Here is a 17789-nt window from a genome sequence, read left to right on the forward strand (position 1 = left end):
CTGTGTTTTCTGTTTCTTATCTCAAATGAACACAATAACTCTTAAATTAGCTATTATTAATTTAGAGACCAAGCAACCAAAGCTGGCAACAAGTTAAGTAGTTTGTCCAAAACCAGAGAGCTATAAATATAACCGAAATCTGTTTGCAACCAAAGCTGAGACACAGATGGAGAATGTGTCTTCAAATATGAAGTTGAATATGTCTGTATCCAACCTAGATTATTTCTCACTCATGGGTCATACCAGAAGTTTGCATTTCTATGGAAGTTAGTCTTCTGTGCATCAAAATACATTAGAAATAAATGCTCATTGTTCCTGATAGGTGTTCAAAGTAAATGTCAAGGGTTCGCCAAAGGCAGGCAATATCAACAATTAAATTATCTCCAGTTAATGATTTCCATTCATATTTTGGGTTCTTTTGTTGCTTCTAAAGATTTGGAATAAAACCAAAACTTGTGATTACGTATCTTGCTTTTCCCTTTGTCAATCCAGCATAAGAATTTGAAGTTAGCTTTACTGTAGCCTCAGTTAATAAACAGAAGAGGAGGTGGAGGGAGAGATGAAGAAAAGGAGGAAGGAAGGAGGAGTAGCACAAATGAACATGTAGGAAAATGACTCTGAGAAACTCCTCAATCACTGAGATACATTCAAAACGTCAAAAAGCAATCCAAGGTGAATACAAAACCATCATTTCTCTCCTTCTGTTAAGAAGTATTTATAACTGTTTTGTTTTTAAATCCTACAGTGGTCCATAAAATATTTAACAGTGCTTTTCTTCCATTTAGAGATGTCAAATTGTGAAGAGGAAGTGCTTTCTCGCCTTCTAGAACTGAGTTCAAATCCCATGTCCACCAGCTATTTGGCTTCAGATATTTTGGCCATAAAAGTGCGGTTACACTTAATGGTCCTCTACTATGTGACAGTAGGTGCTATATATAGAAAGAGAAATGCATAGAAAATTGCTGCTTGGGATGGAAAATAAGAACCACACACTCATTTTTTTTTTTTTTTTTTTTTTTTGGTGGGACCCTCGCTGGTGGCCGGGGATCAAACTGGCACTGCAGAGGCCGTGGGGCAGCCTCGCAACCCAGCGGTTGGCAGGGGAGGCCCCAAACACTCAATTTTAACATAGTGGGAGAAGTTTTATGTGGGTGGAACCTAAAGGAACAGACATGAGTTATATGTGGGAAAAGTTATCCAGGAAAAGAAAGTAGAAGTTTTTCTGGTCAAGATATTTCCATGTGTGAAAGCCCTGTTGTCTGAAGGATTGCCAGAGACAGACCTAAGAATGTGAGGAGGTCTCAGGAAATAAGACGACATATATAAATCGCAGAGTATCAGGACATGGTAGTTGAGGGGGACACATCTTCATTCCTTTCCTCTTAGGCTACTGTCTTGGTGAAAACCAAATACTCAGAATGTTCATCCTTATTTCAAGGTCCTTCCTTTGATTCTCACCCTTGAAAAATACCCTAATAAAAGTCTTCTCTGCTTAACGAAATCTGGCCCTTTAAGATCACTGTCCCATCTGGCTCAGCCTGTTCCGATCTCTCGTCACAGAGTAGCAGACACTTTGCAGTCAGTTTGTCAGTTTTATACAATTACACAAAATCATTACACAATGCCTTGCCTTTCTTTTTTATCAATGGATACAAAGATATTGGTCTTTTCTCCTAGAGGAGAGTAAAATCATCTCAATAGAAGGTAATGGTTTTGGATTACCTACATCCTGACAATGACTGTGAGAATCATGGTTTAACAAATTTTCTTGGAACAGGAAATTCCAATATATCCCAATATTACCATAGTCATAGGGTCCCTGTAAAAAAATGGTTTCTTCCTTTACCTAAACTTCCTTCAACTATTTTTTCAAACATTTATCCTGTCATTCAACAATTACCAACCATTACAATGAAGCAACCTGATGTATATAGACCTTGGATACTTCTGTTTATAATCTATTCTCACAATGTTCCTTTCCTGTCTGGTAAATTAATACTTTTTCTTAATATTTCCTTTTGTTTTTGGGCCTCCCCTGGTGGCGCAGTGGTTCAGCGCTGGGCTGCGAGGCTGCCCACAGCCTCTGCAGCGTGGTTCATTTCCTGGCCACCAGTAAGGGTCCCACCAAAAAAAAAAAAAAAATTCCTTTTGTTTTTGTACTTTCATCAATCCTTCTTAGTTGGATCTCAGTTGTTTCTCTTCTTGAGTTGTTTAAAATGTTTTATTTTCTAGCCTTCATCCTGGGTCTAACACACATCATTGGCTTCATCTACTCAAGAAGTCTCAGCAACTGTTTACCCAATGAATCTAATTTGCTGTCTGGACTTCACTCCAGGGATTTCCAGCTTTGCACAGTAGGCATCTCTCAAGCAAATACTGTGCCCCAAATTGAAATGTTGACAGCATCCACAGCAGTCACCTCTTCCGTCTACAAGTTCTCTGTAAAAATCATAGCTCATGTGGAATAGGAACTTTGCATTTGCCCGTGCGCCAAACTAAATACTTTACAAGGATTATTTCATTTAATTCTCATCTGTGACCATGGATATTTGTGATTATTAGCCCTGTGTCACTAAAAAGGAAGGAAGTTAAAGCATATTGAGCTCACATAAATTGCCCCGGGTAATATATCTTGTAAGTTGAGGGCCTGGACTTGACACTAGGCTGTCAGGCCCAGACACACTTAGTCACTACATTCTTCAATCATAAAGTCTTTTAAGCTAAAAAGCTAAAAGCCCTACTTCTCTCTGCTGTATTTGATTTGTCTTCAAGACTACTTGATCTAATTTTAGATACGCCTTTCAAGCTATGTCCCTTCTTTCTAACTTGTTCTGACTCTCATTATTTGCTACCCACACAATTGCAAACAGCATCTAGTATCTCTCCCTTGCACCATGTCTTCCAACATCAGTATATGCTCAAAACCATTAGTTTCTTTTCCAATAGGAAACCAATAAACACAAAAAGCAAACAACGACAAAATAAATATTAGCAAGTCAATTCCCAGCATTACAATGAAAAGTATAAATGGTGTTGGCAGGTACATGTTCAACAGAGAAGCAACTTCTTTCTCAGTTTATCACCATCTTCTACTCTTGCATTTCTTTTCTAATCCGCTTATACTATTTCACCTTTGATTCTTGCTATGCAACATCTCTCCTCATTTTTTTACTGCTTGTTTGTTTCAGGTTTCTCTGCCTTTGCTCATGTTGCTTGTTCTTCCTTCCTCTTGGTCTTGTTCTTTCTCACCCTTAAAGTCTCCACTTAAAGTTTGAATTATTCTGAAATCTTTCTAACCTCTCCCAGGAAATGACAGTGTTCTTGCCCTTGTTATCTGACATTACTCTGTGCATATCTCAGTTATCTCCTTGTTTATATTGCAAACAGCCCATATCTGCTGTGTTGCAGGGAGCCGATAGGGGTGGGCACTCTCTGTTCTTCTGGAGCTTTACCTGATGGCATACTGAATCATCTTTTCTGCATAGCTGTCTGTTTCATGAATTAAATGATAGGACTTAATTTCACAAATTCCTTGCAAACAGCAAAAAATTAAAAAAAAAAATACAGCCCCTTCCCTATAAGAACTGATACTCTCAGTGGGGAAGTTAATATGAGTAAAGATAATGACACAAAAGACTGTGGTTACTGTCAATAGATGAAGCAGGATATGCATTCAACATTTCTTCACTGTTTATTTTCTTCTTTAGGTGTCTAATTGCAGCTGGGAACATCTACTGATGACATCTGGGGTTATGCATGGAGATAAATTACCTTTAAATCTTGAAAGTTACTACAGAAAGATATTAGGATATGAGCTGACTTGAGTGAAGAGATAAGAGTGATGTTTTAACATACACCTCTGATGACCAGTATCTCTTACCCTCTCCAGTCTTTCATTCTAGGCACAAAATGTCACACAGTTAGAGAACCACATACCTATTGCTAAATATCAAAACTGTTAGCCCTCTTTGATGACTAGTGTAGAGTTTGATAGCTACACAACTTGACATGCTCCCAATCAATACCTGGCTACTGACCATCCAATGGGAGAAGCACTATATCAGAATTGGGAAAAAAGAAAGCTGACATCCTCTTGCCAAGCTGAAAAATGATCTAAAAGGCATTATTAGGATGTCAGAGAGTCTACAATGAAAAGGGATTAGAAGAAGCTGAGAAATGGTGAAGAGAACCTGAAAGGGACCATGTAAATGTCATCAGACATAGATATTGGAAAGATGAGAGACAGTCCTATTCAATAGGAGGCATACAGCAGATGACAATTACTTGTATAACTTACTGTGTCTACTCAATGTGAGAGTAATCATCAAAATGCATGGTTACTGATATCAGATCTGTTTCAAAAAGGACTTATGTGATAAAGTTTGGTGGAGACAATTTTTTTGCCTATTATAAAAGTCATATTTAAAAAAGGGGTTTTATTCATCTGGAACTCACAATGAGAGACAATAATAACTTCCATTCAAATATGCAAATGCTTCAGTAAAAATATATGCCAAATGTTTATAGTAAATAATTCTGGAAAGGTGAGATAAGATCTCAGAAAATAGTGGTCAGAGTACAAACTGTAACAAAGAATTAAAAAAGCAATTTGAAAATATGAATTAAAAACTTTAAAATTGGGGGCCTCCCTGGAGGCACAAGGGGTTAAGTCTCAGATCTATGAAGCTATCAGCAGCCACTGCAGCCTGAGTTCCATCCCTATCCCCAGCCAGGGAGATAACCCACATGGTACAGCAGACCTCTCCTGTCTCTCCTGCTGCTCTCCTTAGCAGTGTATTTCAGTCAGTCTGCCTATTCTGCTCCCTACTCTGTCTCTGGTGAATCCTCTCACCTGCCCCGCTGCACCTCTGGCCCATACCACAACTTGTGTATGCATAAATAGATAAATCTTTAAAAATATATATAAATAGGTCTTCCCGGTGGTGCAGCGGGCTGAGCGACGTGCTGTGAAGCTGTCTGCAGCCTCTGCAGTGCGGGTTTGATTTCTGGCCGGCCAGGGAGATACCCACATGGTGCATCAGACCTCTCCTGTCTCGCCTGCTGCTCCCTTCAGCAATGTCTTCAGTGCGTCTGCCTGTTCTGCTCCCTGCTCTGTCTCTGGTGACTCCTTTCACCCTCCCACACCTCTGGCTTATACCCCAATTCTTGTATAAATAAATAAATCATTAAAAATATATACATACATAAATAAATAAAAACCTTAAAATTACTCATAATCTTTGACTCAATAATGCAAATTCCAAAACTATTTCAAGAAAACATAAAATGGGGTTACAGTAAGTATTATTTGGAAATAACACAGGATGCCTCCTCTCAATAAAGGAAAATAAATTAATATAATCAAATAAAAACTAAAAACCACTAAACAGACTATGCGTTAGGTAGTCATAAAGTGGTATTTATAGATACTGAAACAGCACGTGAAAAGCTTTGGTTATCATGAGAAATGAGTTGGGATTCACCCTAGTGAAACATGTTTTATAGGAATCCCACCTAGGTTTCAAGAATGAATCGACCTATTCATTTTCCCTTACTTGAGTCAGTCAGATGTCTACATTATCCCAAAACATCACATAAACATTCCCCCCATCATGTCTTTGTTCTTGTCAGTCTTTATTTTTAATAGCTTTCCTTATCCCTTATGTTTATTCCAATTTTAGCTGTCCTCCAAGTCCTAACTTGTTCTACTTCTTTCCATGATGTTTTCCCGATTATTCTAGAACACAAAAGCCTTCTCATCATCACTAATTTATATGAAGAGATTTGCAGAGATTTTACTTGTTGGAGAAAGGAAATGAGATACAGGGTTTATAATTCCCCCCATTTAATTCCTAGCTCTACTGTTTACTAACTGGGTGATCTCAAGGAAGTTACATCACCTCCCTAGGAGTCAATATGTTCATCTATAATAATGCAATAAAAACATTATTCACTTTATCGCTGACCTCTTCATTATATTCCTACTACCAAAGCCTTTTCTTCTTACTCTTAGATTCATAATAAGGTGTACATGGTAAACTAGGACCAAATTGTACCCTGAGTACATAGAAGTTTCACTCCTATTGTATAATTTTCTAAATCCATTCATTGTATAAAACCAATAACCATGGTAACTATCTCTAGTGATCTAAAGGCATTGAATGTTAGTTGGTTTGCTTGGACTGGACAGAAACTATAAATGTTGTTTTACCTTCAGTTTCTACTCTAGAGAATAAGAAACAATGCAGAGAGGAAAATTGCTAATCAAAACAATTTGCGGTGATGATAAACAGTGTCCAGTGGCAGCTTATGGAATAAGTGCAGCTCTCGTATTTCCTCCTCATACAGGGAGGTGGCCGTTGACTGAATAGGGACTGCCAACACTCATCACCTACTTCCTGAAGAGGTGGTTTTAAATAAAGTGTGCTTGAAAAGCCACCCAACTTATACACACTGGTTCTTTATATGTCATCAGATAAGGAGGAAAGAAAAAACGGAAATGGCATGGCAATTTATCTACTCTCAATGGCAACCTGCTTTATCTAAAAATGTTAAATAGTCTCATTTTGCCATTCTTTAAAGAGTCTGTCACATCTTGTCCCTCACACAGACCCCACTCTTTTCTCCAAAGCCTAGACAGAGTTAATTCTGGGTCCTATTGGTTCACATTACTAGGAATACCAACAATGAAAAACAAAAATAGCCCTAGAAAGTTTGAAAAGAGGGCCTCTCTGGTGGCCTAGGGGTTAAGTCTCAGGGCTATCACCTCAATCACCACTATGGCCTGAGATCCTCTCCCTTGCCTGCTTCCCTCAGCAGTATAATTCAGTAAATCTGCCTGTTCTGCTCCCCACTCGGTCTCTGATGAATCCTCTCACCCCCTGCACCTCTGACCTACACCCCAGTTCTTCAACGCAAAAATAAATAAATATTGAGAAGACAAAACACTAAGAGAATACTTAAGAAATAACCAGTTTTAGATATTATTTTATAAGTCTTATAATTCTGAAGATCTTCATGTATTGTTCTTATTGTGGATGACTGCTTCAAGAAAATATGCTTCACCAAACCTCAGACATTGCCATTTCCACAAGAGCAGGATTGTGAACTTGCTTATTTTGTTTTCACCTGAGGGGATCCTGTATGCCGACTCCTGGATTTTGGCAGCTTTCATGTCTGATGGCCCCTGTGTGGGCACACACTTGTCAAAAGCATAAAAGCATGGCTTGACACATATTTCACCCAGTTGGAGGAGAGGGCTTGCTTAGAGGAAGGACAGATTCTGGAATTGCACAGACATCCAAGGTGTGTTTGCCAAACCTCACAGCCACCCAAGTGTCTCTGATTTGTCCTGGCTGGGTGCCCAGGAGGGAAAAGGAGTTTGGCAATTCTGCAGCCAACAGTGCAAACACTGAGAGATTTCACGGAAAGGAGAATGGGAAGAGTGTTTTTTAAAAATGGTGTTTTTAAGACTTGGTAAGGTGAGTCTCCTGTTCATCAGCTTTGATAGTGTTCCTTTAAAAATCAGCAACTCACCTCCATTGATTTTCAAGTTCACACTTTCTTAAAAGCTGCAAATCTATTTTTAGCCTGATGGATAGAGACAATTAAACGAGAAGAACATCCAGAGAGATGAAGCCTTCAAAATATTGTTAAATTGCTTTAGAAGAAAGTAAAAAGTTTTAAAAGTTATAGGAATGGTGTAATGTGATTTGGCCAAAATTTGGGTAGCTCTGGCTTAAATCTTCCTCAGGGTTCTTTTATCTCACTATTAAATCAACGATTATTCTGTTTGCCTCTGGGAGAGCATTGCTTTAACACTCTGGACAGTCATATATGCCCTACAACGTTCTATAAAAGTATCTGTTCTTCTTGGCTATTTAGGGATAATATGTATAGTGGAACCTTAAAACCTTGGAACCTTAAAACCATGTAATTTTAGCCTTAAAATTTTAGCCTTAAAAGGTCCCATGAAAATTCATTAGTTTGTTCTCAGAGGATCAGAGAGCAACTCTGAGACCATTCTAGAAAACCCTAGAATGATAAAATTATGTGTTTATTCTAGTTAAGAACTAGGTAAAATTTAAATTTGATCTCTCTCTGTCTAGTTTTTCTTCACCATTTCAAATTTTTAAAATAGAGAATTTTAAATAAGATATTTCATTATAAAACCAGACATTGTTTTCAGTTTCCTCAGATAACTAACAATAACACTGTCATTCCATAAAAACCATTGGAATCTGTCTTCTCCAATTTGATCAGATTTCATTGCGGGGGTCATAGCTGAATGCTATATTCAAGGCATGGAAATGGTCATGCAGTGGCTGAGAGGTCTTCAGGGAAAAAGGCATCAACATTACCCGTCCTGGATCAGAGTGTGATTCCAGCCCATTTGGCGATGATCATTTCCTTTCTGCATCCCTGAGTACCATCCTAATAATGGCAGGAACTAAAGAAAAACTGAAGAGATGTGTCCTGTGGAACAGTCTCACTATAGCCCTCAGGAATCTCCACCCATGACTTGGCTCTTACCTCTTTCTAGAAGCTTCTTTTCTGAGTACCCCTCTACTTTCTAGTCAATTTCAAATTTTCCATTTCCTATAAAATCTCCCATAACTATAGAGAACGACTTCAGATAATGTCTTTCTCAATTATATTTATAGTTCATTTCACACTGGTTGGCATACAGTTCTCTAAATGGTAAAACTCTTCTTTGTTGTATGTTTTTGTTGATGATCTTGACAAGACTATGAAATTATAAAATTCAGAATTCATGTTATCTAGTTATTTGTTATTCCTCACCCCTTGTTCTTTGTGCACTTTAGCTTGCCTCTTATCATTCCTCCTCACTGTCAACACTGTTCAACCATGTGAAGATGCTTTTAGAATCATCTTCTTTCTCTTTTTGTTCACACTATATTCCTGCCACAAGATCGGCTCCAGACTTCTGTTTGAAGCTTACCGTGTGTTGACATGCAGTCATCGGTACTTATCACCGATTTGCTCATTGTTTTGCTGCTGACCCCCTGGTAAAATGCACTTCCTCCCCTTTTGAAGTTAGGTGTGCCCATGTGACTTCATTGGCCATAGGATATGAGTGCAAGTAATGCTTGTCACTTCCAGGAAGTAACTTTTAAAAGCTAGCACCCTGTTCACTGTGCTGCCTCTCTTACATTGCTAGTGCTCTTCATGGCAGAGGGTTTCCTGCCAGCATCCTTGAAAGAGGACAATATGCAAGAATATATGACACAGGCATGACATACTGCTTGTTACTGAGGTTGCTAAGTTATCAGGTTGTTTATTACAGCAGCGCCACTTAGCCCATTTAAACAAGTAGTTGACTTGATAGTTGTCCTTGGGCCTCCCTGGTGGCCTAGGAGTGAAGTCTCAGTGTTATCATAGCAACAGCCGGAGTTCAATCCCCAGCCAGGGAGCTACCCCACATAGCACAGCAGACCTCTCCTGTCTCACCTGCTGTTCCCCTCAGCAGTGTGTTTCAGTAAATATGCCTATTCTGCTCCCCTCCTTGTCTCTGGTGAATCCTCTCACCTCCCCCACCTCTGGCTTACACCCCAGTTCTTCTACATGCAAAAATAAATAATTAAAGAAATAGCTGTCCTTTGTGTGCCTACCACATCTTGCCTTGCCATCACCTTGGCACATATCCCATTTCCTGTCTGTCTTCCTGGTAGACCGTAATCTCCATGAGGATGTGGCTTGTGCCCATGTATCCTCCATGCTCACCACAGAGTGTAGCATATAGCATCCTCTCAAGAGACACATGTTGAATGAACGAATGTACTCAGCCTCATGCTGAATACAGCCTGAAGTAAACACTGCTATTCTTGGATTTGTGTCCCATCCCACGGTGGCTAATCACGAATGTACTCACAGTTGTGACAGGTGGCACCAGTGTATCCTGTGTCACTGCAGTTACAGTAGAAGGTAGTCCAGGACTGGGAGCAGCTTCCCCCATGTTCACAGTAGTTTGGCAAACACCTAATGGGACATAAAGTAAAAACAAACATAATAAACCAAATCAGTTGAAATAAAGGACAAAATAATGTTATATTTGACTGTATGGGTTAAAGTGGAATTAGTCTGCTATAGTGCTGTACCTAAGTCAGACTTGAATGATATCAAAATCACACAAAGGCTTCACCCGAAGGGCCAGTTCCTCCCACCACGACTAGACAATGAAAGGCTCGGAGCTGATTTAGGTGTCTGTTAAACATTTGCACATGGAACAACATTTTCATTGGCTAAAATCTAATTTGAGGTAGTCAAAGTATCTAAGGTAGTCAAAATATCTCCTTTACCATAGAACAAAATATACAAAGGTTATGTAGATTTACATTTTGGAAAGGTTTTGTGTTTTTAAAGGAAAGAGGGAAGGAAGAGATAATTGAGGAGACTTCCTCAGACTGCTCTTTCAGGTGACAGCTGGGAATCTATTTTAAGCTACAATGAAATTTGAAAAGATGCTACCTGATCATTTAACATGCCATAACATTATTAAACTGCCAATGCCACCCTTCAAATGAGGCCATTATTTGTATGAAGAAAGCATTAAGACTAGTCTGAATATTTTCACCATACATGTTAAAAACTCTCTGAAGCATTCAAATGATTTGACCCAGAAATCTCACTCAGGTAGCTATATTTAAGGAAGCATTTCAAAATATGAAAACTACTCAGGCTAGTTTTCTTTTACAGTGACATTATCCGCAATGGTGACTTCATGTCAGTGTCCAAAAGAGGAAAATTCCTGAGGAAAGTTGCAGTATATAAAATTAATGGGCTATCAAAAAACTAATACAAAGACCTTTAACAAATAAGATAATAACAGATTGGCACGAGATTAAGTTAAAATTCAGAGCATGGCCATAACGAAATACAACTAATGCTTTAAATTTTAAAAATGATAGGAAGGGCCTCCCTAGTGGCACAGGCAGTTAAGCGCCACACTGTGAAGCTGTCCGCAGCCACTGCAGCGCTGGTTCGATTCCAGGTGGCCTTGGAGATACCCACATGGCATGGCAGACCTCTCCTGTCTCACTCGCTGCTCCCTTCAGCAGTGTACTTTGGTCCTTCTGCCTGCTCTGCTCCCCGTTCTGGCTCTGGTGAATTCTCTCACCCTCTCGCACTTCTGACTGTACCCAGTGCTTGTATGTATAAATAAATCTTAAAAAATAAATAAATCTTTAAAAAATAAATAAATAAAAATGATAGGAAGAAAAAAAAAATATTGTTTAAGCAAACAGGAGTGAAGGGGATATTTGTTCCTTCTGGGCCAGGAAATGGCCTTTAGGGTCACATATATCTGCATCCCATACCCAGATCAGCTATTTACTACCTGGATTCTTGAGCAATGCCTCCTCTTCTCTTAGACAGGACTTAAAATCTCTGCACCACAGGCATTGTTGCTACTCAGAGATAACCTGGCAAGTGCTCGATATTTGTAGTGAATAAAATTAAGAAAAAAAGCAATGATAAATCCTGGGATTCTAGAAAACAATCTTGACAGGGAAAAAGAATTCCATGAATTTAAAAGGGAGGAGGGTGTAAGCAATGAAGTCATAAGTGCTATAATACAATAAAAGGGTTCAATGTGGAGCTGCAGAAAAAGTGAGCAAAAGTAAGATGATTGTCCCTAAATGTCTTATAAAGGTAGAAGCCCCTCCAGCAACGATTATTTCAAAGCCCAGAAACTAATATTCCTGCATATGTTCAGATGTATTATTAGAAATTTTCTGCTCAGCACAGCAAACACACAATTGTGCTGACAGAGCTTACGTTTAAAGAAGCCTTTTTGGTGCTCCGTGGCATCAAACTATGGCTTTAACACAGGAAATTTTAAAAAGGAAGGTGATTTGCTATTTTCAAAAAATGGAACCATTCGATGAAGAAATAAAAAAATGTGGTCCCTTCCCCACTCCAAATTCTACCATTCTCCTGATCCTCCCCTTTCACAGCTCCTAATCTTGGTAGAAAGGAAAAGAAACAGGTTTATCACTCAGATGAACCCTGCCCCCCACTAATCCTGAGCTGTGGGGAAGTTACAGAAGCTTGGGACCTCGGTGTCCTCATCTACAAGATCTAAGCAGGGACCTTTTTCTCTGCTGTGTCTGAGGGAGAGCAGGTGCAGCCGATGCCATGCCCTCCTGCCCACTTCCTTTTTTATTTTGTATCCCAGCCTCTCCCAGCTTCTGAACACCATTTCCCCATCAATTTCTCTTTTTCCAATGTTTTCCCTCTGCAGATGCCAAGTTCTTACATGACCTCTCTATATTCCCATTCCATCCATTCCATCCCATCCTACTTTCCCGCACACTTTACACACTCAGAAACACACACAAACACACATACAAACACACACATTCTATGACTGACAAAAATGGTAGTATCAGTCCTTTCCCTCCTCCAACAAAATGTTTGTGGCTTCAAGGATGGAAAGCTGAACAAAGTCAGGTGACTCATCTTGTAGCTATTTTTGGTTTGGGCACCAAGAAAGGTCAGATTTTTGATGGCTGAAGACAGAAAACAGAAAACTCAGAAAATCTCTGTGGCCAGGTTTTCAGCCATGAGAAAAAAGTTCATCTACATTGCAAAAGAGAGGCCAAAAAGAATAAATAAAATGCTGAGCTATGACATGTGATGGAAAAAATGATTTGGAGTGAGTCTTGACATTTTTGTGTGGCTGGTTCCTCTTGTTCTCAAATTTGGCTACAATTCTGAACTTCCTAAGGGCTGTTATTTTATTAAGTTCTGTAAGATCATCCAAAATCTCTCCAGGAAGCCTTTTATTTCACTCACTTGAGTTGGGATTTTACTGTCAACTAGCAGAATCCCAACCTTTTGCAAAATCGCATTATAAAATATAGAACAAAATAAAAACATATTTTCCCTTATAATCTACACTTTAAAATATTTTAGAACTCAATCTGGCGAAGTCAGGCATGTAGGAGGATCTTGGAAAAAGTTATAACAAATATCTGGGCACTTTGAAAATATTTTTAGTAAGTCTTACACAGTCCTTATATGCAGTATTTAATAGACTCAATTTACCAAGAAGACATAAGCTAAAAATTCATGTGTTTATGGTCACTCAAAAAACACAAGGATGCAGGGCCTCCCCTGGTGGTGCAGGTGGTTGAGCACAGCGCTGTGAAGCTTCCCGCAGCCTTTGCAGGGCCGGTTCAATCCCCGGCCACCGGCGAGGGTCCCAGATGACGCACAGACCTCTCCTGCCACCCGCTGCTCCCCTCAGCAGTGTATTTTGTCAGCCTGCCTGTTCTGTTTCCTGCTCTGTCTCTGGTGGATCCTCTCACCCGCCTGAACATCTGGCCTGTACCCCGATTCTTGTATAAATAAATAAATCTTAAAAAAAAAACAAAAACAAAAAAACACAAGGATGCAGTTCTGGGTAAGTAAAAATCAAATATTCCTACAAGAAGAAAAAAATGAATGAATGCTCATAGGGTTACCGCGGAGCTTAGTTTATTTGTTCAACATACCTGTAATTAGAAAAACTCATCTATAAATTAGACACTCAATACAAAAGAGGAGCCGTCCCAACGTGCTTACTTAAGGAGGATGCTTGTATGAGCACGATTTACGTATTCTTTAATCAGTTCACTTTAACTGGTGTTTTATTTCTTTTTTTTCTCTACTTGGCATAAACTGAACAATGAAGACAGGAACCAAGAAAGAGAATAATAGAAAAGTGCACAAGTAAAAGAATCCATTAAATAGGAAGGTAGATGTGATCATAGGTGTGAGGTCATTATTTCAAATTGTTAGGAGATAATCACTCTGAAACCCTATTTTCTAAGATCCTAACTCTGTTGCACAGATAGCTGGATTTGGTTGGATGATGAATTTTGGCACATAAAGATTAACACAGAAAGCTTTCAGCAGGAACACATCAGTGTTCTTCAAAATCTCAAGAACTCAAATGAGTTAGCACAGTGATGTTTGCCAGCCAAGACGCAGAAGGTGGTGTAGAATCGTTGGCAGGTGTTTGCCTCTGTAATAAGCAGTGTGCGTGGTCTGAATTCAGAGATGAAACAAAGGGCTGGAGGAAAGGCATTGAAGAGTTAGGAACGGAAGGAGAAAAGCAAACTAAGTAATGGCGACATAGCCATATAGCAGCCTTGTCAGAGAATTTACATTTTTGCCCCCAAATCTGAACTTACTACAAAAGAGAAGGATCATTGCTAGTTAAGGCTGTGGGCAACCCTGGTCAGAGTGAAGTGAGAGGAGTCATCCAGAGTCACATCCAATCTGTAAAGGTGTTTGGTTTTAGCTTGTTGTTTGGTGATGTGTTGGGTTGTTCACAAACTAAGTTGAAATGTCTCTCTTTAAAGGCTGAGGCATAGCTAGGGAGACAGGCCAAGAAGGGGCTTTTAAAGGAAAGGATTTTACAGGATGTTGCGGGATTGAGTCACTAGAGGCAGAAATGTCTGGGAATTTAAGTTAAGTCCAGTGTCAAGCATCCCAGGAAGCCTTTTTTCTACAAAACCCACTTTCTCCAGTGACATACGGAAGAAGTAAAACACCCCTGTAGTTTTGCTTCAGACAAGATCAGAAAGTTATTTCCCCAACTCAACTTCTAACTGGGGCCAGGACTTTCCAACTGGCTGAGACGTGGGAAAAGTGTTAGGGAAACAGTGAGATACAAGATAGTTCTGGAAAATGCAGTCCATCGGTTTGTACTTCAGAAGATTTCACAGAGGAAATATCAATCTCTGGCTTCTCAAACAAAAAGGAGATTAGTGAGCGGTATTTCATAGCAAGTCTCATGACTTCACATGCCTGCAACATCCAAGTTTATACTTTGAGTTTCCTCTCTCCTGATTCAAGAATCCTAAGTTTGCCTGCTTGACAATTCACTAGAATATCAGTTACTTCAAACCTTGTATATCCACACCTAAATTCTGATCTCCTACCTCACCCCCTCCCTCCATCTGCTCCACCCACATCCTTTACTCTCAGAAGATAGCAAGTATTTAGGTGCCGCTGTGTATCAATATACACCGAAAGTGGAAGGCCTTCTTCAACCCTCACTGCACACCTCTGAGCTATGAGCAAATCCCTCCAATTCTGTCCTGCATCCAACCACTTCTTCTTTTTGCTAGTTAAGGCTGTGGACAACCCAGGTTAGTGGGGAGACTCATCCAGAGTGGTCCATGGACTTCATCAGTGGTCACATCCAATCTGTAAAGGACTAGAGGCAGGAATGTCTGGGAATTTCAGTACCTCTAACCTGAACAACAGCAATTATCAGCTATCTGGTTTCCCATATTAAACTATTATCCTTCTGTCAATTCCCAACACAGGAGCCAGAGAGATCCTTTTAATACCTAAGGCGGGTCATACTGAAACCCTCCAAGTCTTCCTACTTTATACAAGGTGGAAGCAACACAAAATGACCTACTAGTTCTTACTGATCTGAAACCCCATTAATTCTCTAAACTCACCCCTATACTTCTCCCAGTCTTGTTGACCTCCTCATCCCCAATGAACACAAGGGATGTTCCTTTGCTTGGGTCTTTGCCTTAACATTCCTTTCACCCAGAATGTTTCCTCCCTGATATCCACATAGCCCACTCCTCACCTCCTTATCTTTGCTCAAATGGCACCTTCTCAAGGAGGCAAATTGTTATAGGGCTATTTAAAATTGCAACTCTCTTTCACACTGAACTTCTAACCCCCTTTGCTACCCTGTCCCCAAAGTCCCCATCCTTAGCACTTGTTACACTTCTAACACATTATATTCTCAGCTTATAAATTAATCTTATGATTTGTTTCCTGTATCCCTAGCATATAAACTTCAAAGGTATTGGTGGGTTATCTGTCTTGTTCACTGAGTACCCAATGTACTAAGAAGGTAGGCACTCAATAAGTCATTGCTGACTGAATGAACAAACATCACATTTTCTGGGTGCAACAATCAACTCACACTGCCCTCCTTTAGCTGATCAAGGTTACCCACAGTCTACCTGGCATTCACACATTTGCTGTGAACTGCCTGCTACTGAACAGCACAGTAAGAGCTGAGTGGGGAAGAGAGGAGGTAAGAGAGCTTCAGGTTTTTTGTTAAATGGCGAATAAATAGTGAGAGCAGAGAGTCTTCTGTGCTGTCACAGTCATGGAGCACTTCAGAGAGGGGGAGATGGGAGAATCCAGGTGATGAAGAGGAAAGATGTGCCTGAAAAGGAGTTCCCTTTCATGGCCTTTTAAGGATGCAAATTGCTGATGGGATTCCTTTGGCTGACCTGTGGCTACTGGGCCATTTTGGTGGGCTGAAACAACTTTCTCTTCCAAGCATTTACACAGATGAATTGTCTCTACTTTGGTTAAAAGCAGAACTTTTTGAAAGATGCAACTCAGAGCTCATCTGAGCAATCATTTGGCATTTCTGGTAAAGTACTAATTTTTATATAATTAACAGTGACATATTTCAATCCCTCTTTACTATCAATTATATGAAATCCTTAAAATAAATGTGTAAGATTGCCCCAGTCCTTGCCCTAATGGTTTTTTTTTTTTTTTCATAATGACAGAGAGTTTTCTACCTTTTCTTAGTCTACAAGAATTAAAGAGAGTGCTTCTTTGTTTATACTATCTATGTCAATAGTATTACTTCATATTATTTAATGTAAAAGTAAGCAGTTTTTCATAGAAAAATCTTGTAAGTTATTATTGCGACCCAGACAAAGTCATTTAACCTATCCAAAACTTGATGACATATTATTTAAAATAAATTCAAGACATAAAATCCGACAAATTTAGAAACAGATGGAAGTCCACCAAAATCTAATAAGCAAAATGGGACGTATATTCACGGTACATCCGTATATTCATGGTACATCCTTGTTCTGGAAGCAGGGATATGGGCTTCCTGGCCAGCCCACACAGCTGTCAGGGAGGCCTCCACAGAGCATCCACACTGGGGCTGGGCAGGATGCTTGAGCAGCATCACAATGGGGATCCTCCCAAATCTTCCTCTGTCCCAGCGCAAGTGCCTTCTTCAGGCTGACATTTTTAATCTCAGAATTTTCTAAATTCAGTATAAAAAGTATTAGATAATCAAAAGTTCCATATTAATATTTTTGGCTAAGAAGAGCTGTGGTATTGAAATTGAAAAAGGCCAGAAACTTCTATAGAATATGCATCTCGCTGGGAAAACACTAGTATGTTAACTTTGGAAAATACGCACAAGTGTTCTTATAGTGAATTTAAATAAGATTAAGACCCAATGCTGCTATGAACCTCAGGAAGAATCTTTTTTTTTTTTTGGGGGGGGGTGGTTTCAGGGAGGGGATAGTTCAGTCTAACAAGGAATATGTAATAATAGTTTGTTGCAAATAGAGCTCCCTGCCAAGAAGGGATCTTTGAATTCACCTAAGATAGGTGTTTTTTCTGTTGTAGGAAGATTATAATAAAACTGTGAAAGTATTTTTTTAATCATCCTTTGGCATTTACAATTTTAAGGGAATTTGATCTTTTGAGTCAAATTTTCAGAACTCCAATAAGGTTTAACTTTAAAATTCCTCATTAGTAGAAATTAAGTTCACCAAAGTTAAATGCTCATTTTTCTGGAATATTTTTCTAAATATTTGCTACATCCTCATTTTTAATGCAGTAAACTGAAGTACTTGGAAAGTAAACATGTTGTAAAAGTGATTTAAAACACTTGAAGTGATTTAAGAAAGAAATCCATAAATGGGAGTAAGCATTATTAAAAGGTCTATAGACCAGATTGCTAATACTTGTTAGAGTTA

The 17789-nt window shown here is 39.2% G+C and overlaps 1 protein-coding gene across 3 annotated transcripts in view; it reads right to left on the reverse strand.

Moving 5' to 3' along the window:
• The window catches only part of CNTNAP5 (contactin associated protein family member 5), an 831834-nt gene that overhangs the window by 305467 nt on the left and 508578 nt on the right, over positions 1-17789 (reverse strand). For all 3 annotated transcript variants that reach the window (XM_054699622.1, XM_037523193.2, XM_054699623.1), the window contains one exon: positions 9893-9999. In XM_054699622.1, coding sequence (XP_054555597.1) covers positions 9893-9999 — 107 coding nt within the window. The remainder of the gene's footprint in view (positions 1-9892; positions 10000-17789) is intronic.

Source organism: Talpa occidentalis, unplaced genomic scaffold, assembly GCF_014898055.3.
Source record: "Talpa occidentalis isolate TD23 unplaced genomic scaffold, MPIMG_talOcc4v2.1 talOcc4.3, whole genome shotgun sequence".
NCBI lineage: Eukaryota > Metazoa > Chordata > Mammalia > Eulipotyphla > Talpidae > Talpa > Talpa occidentalis.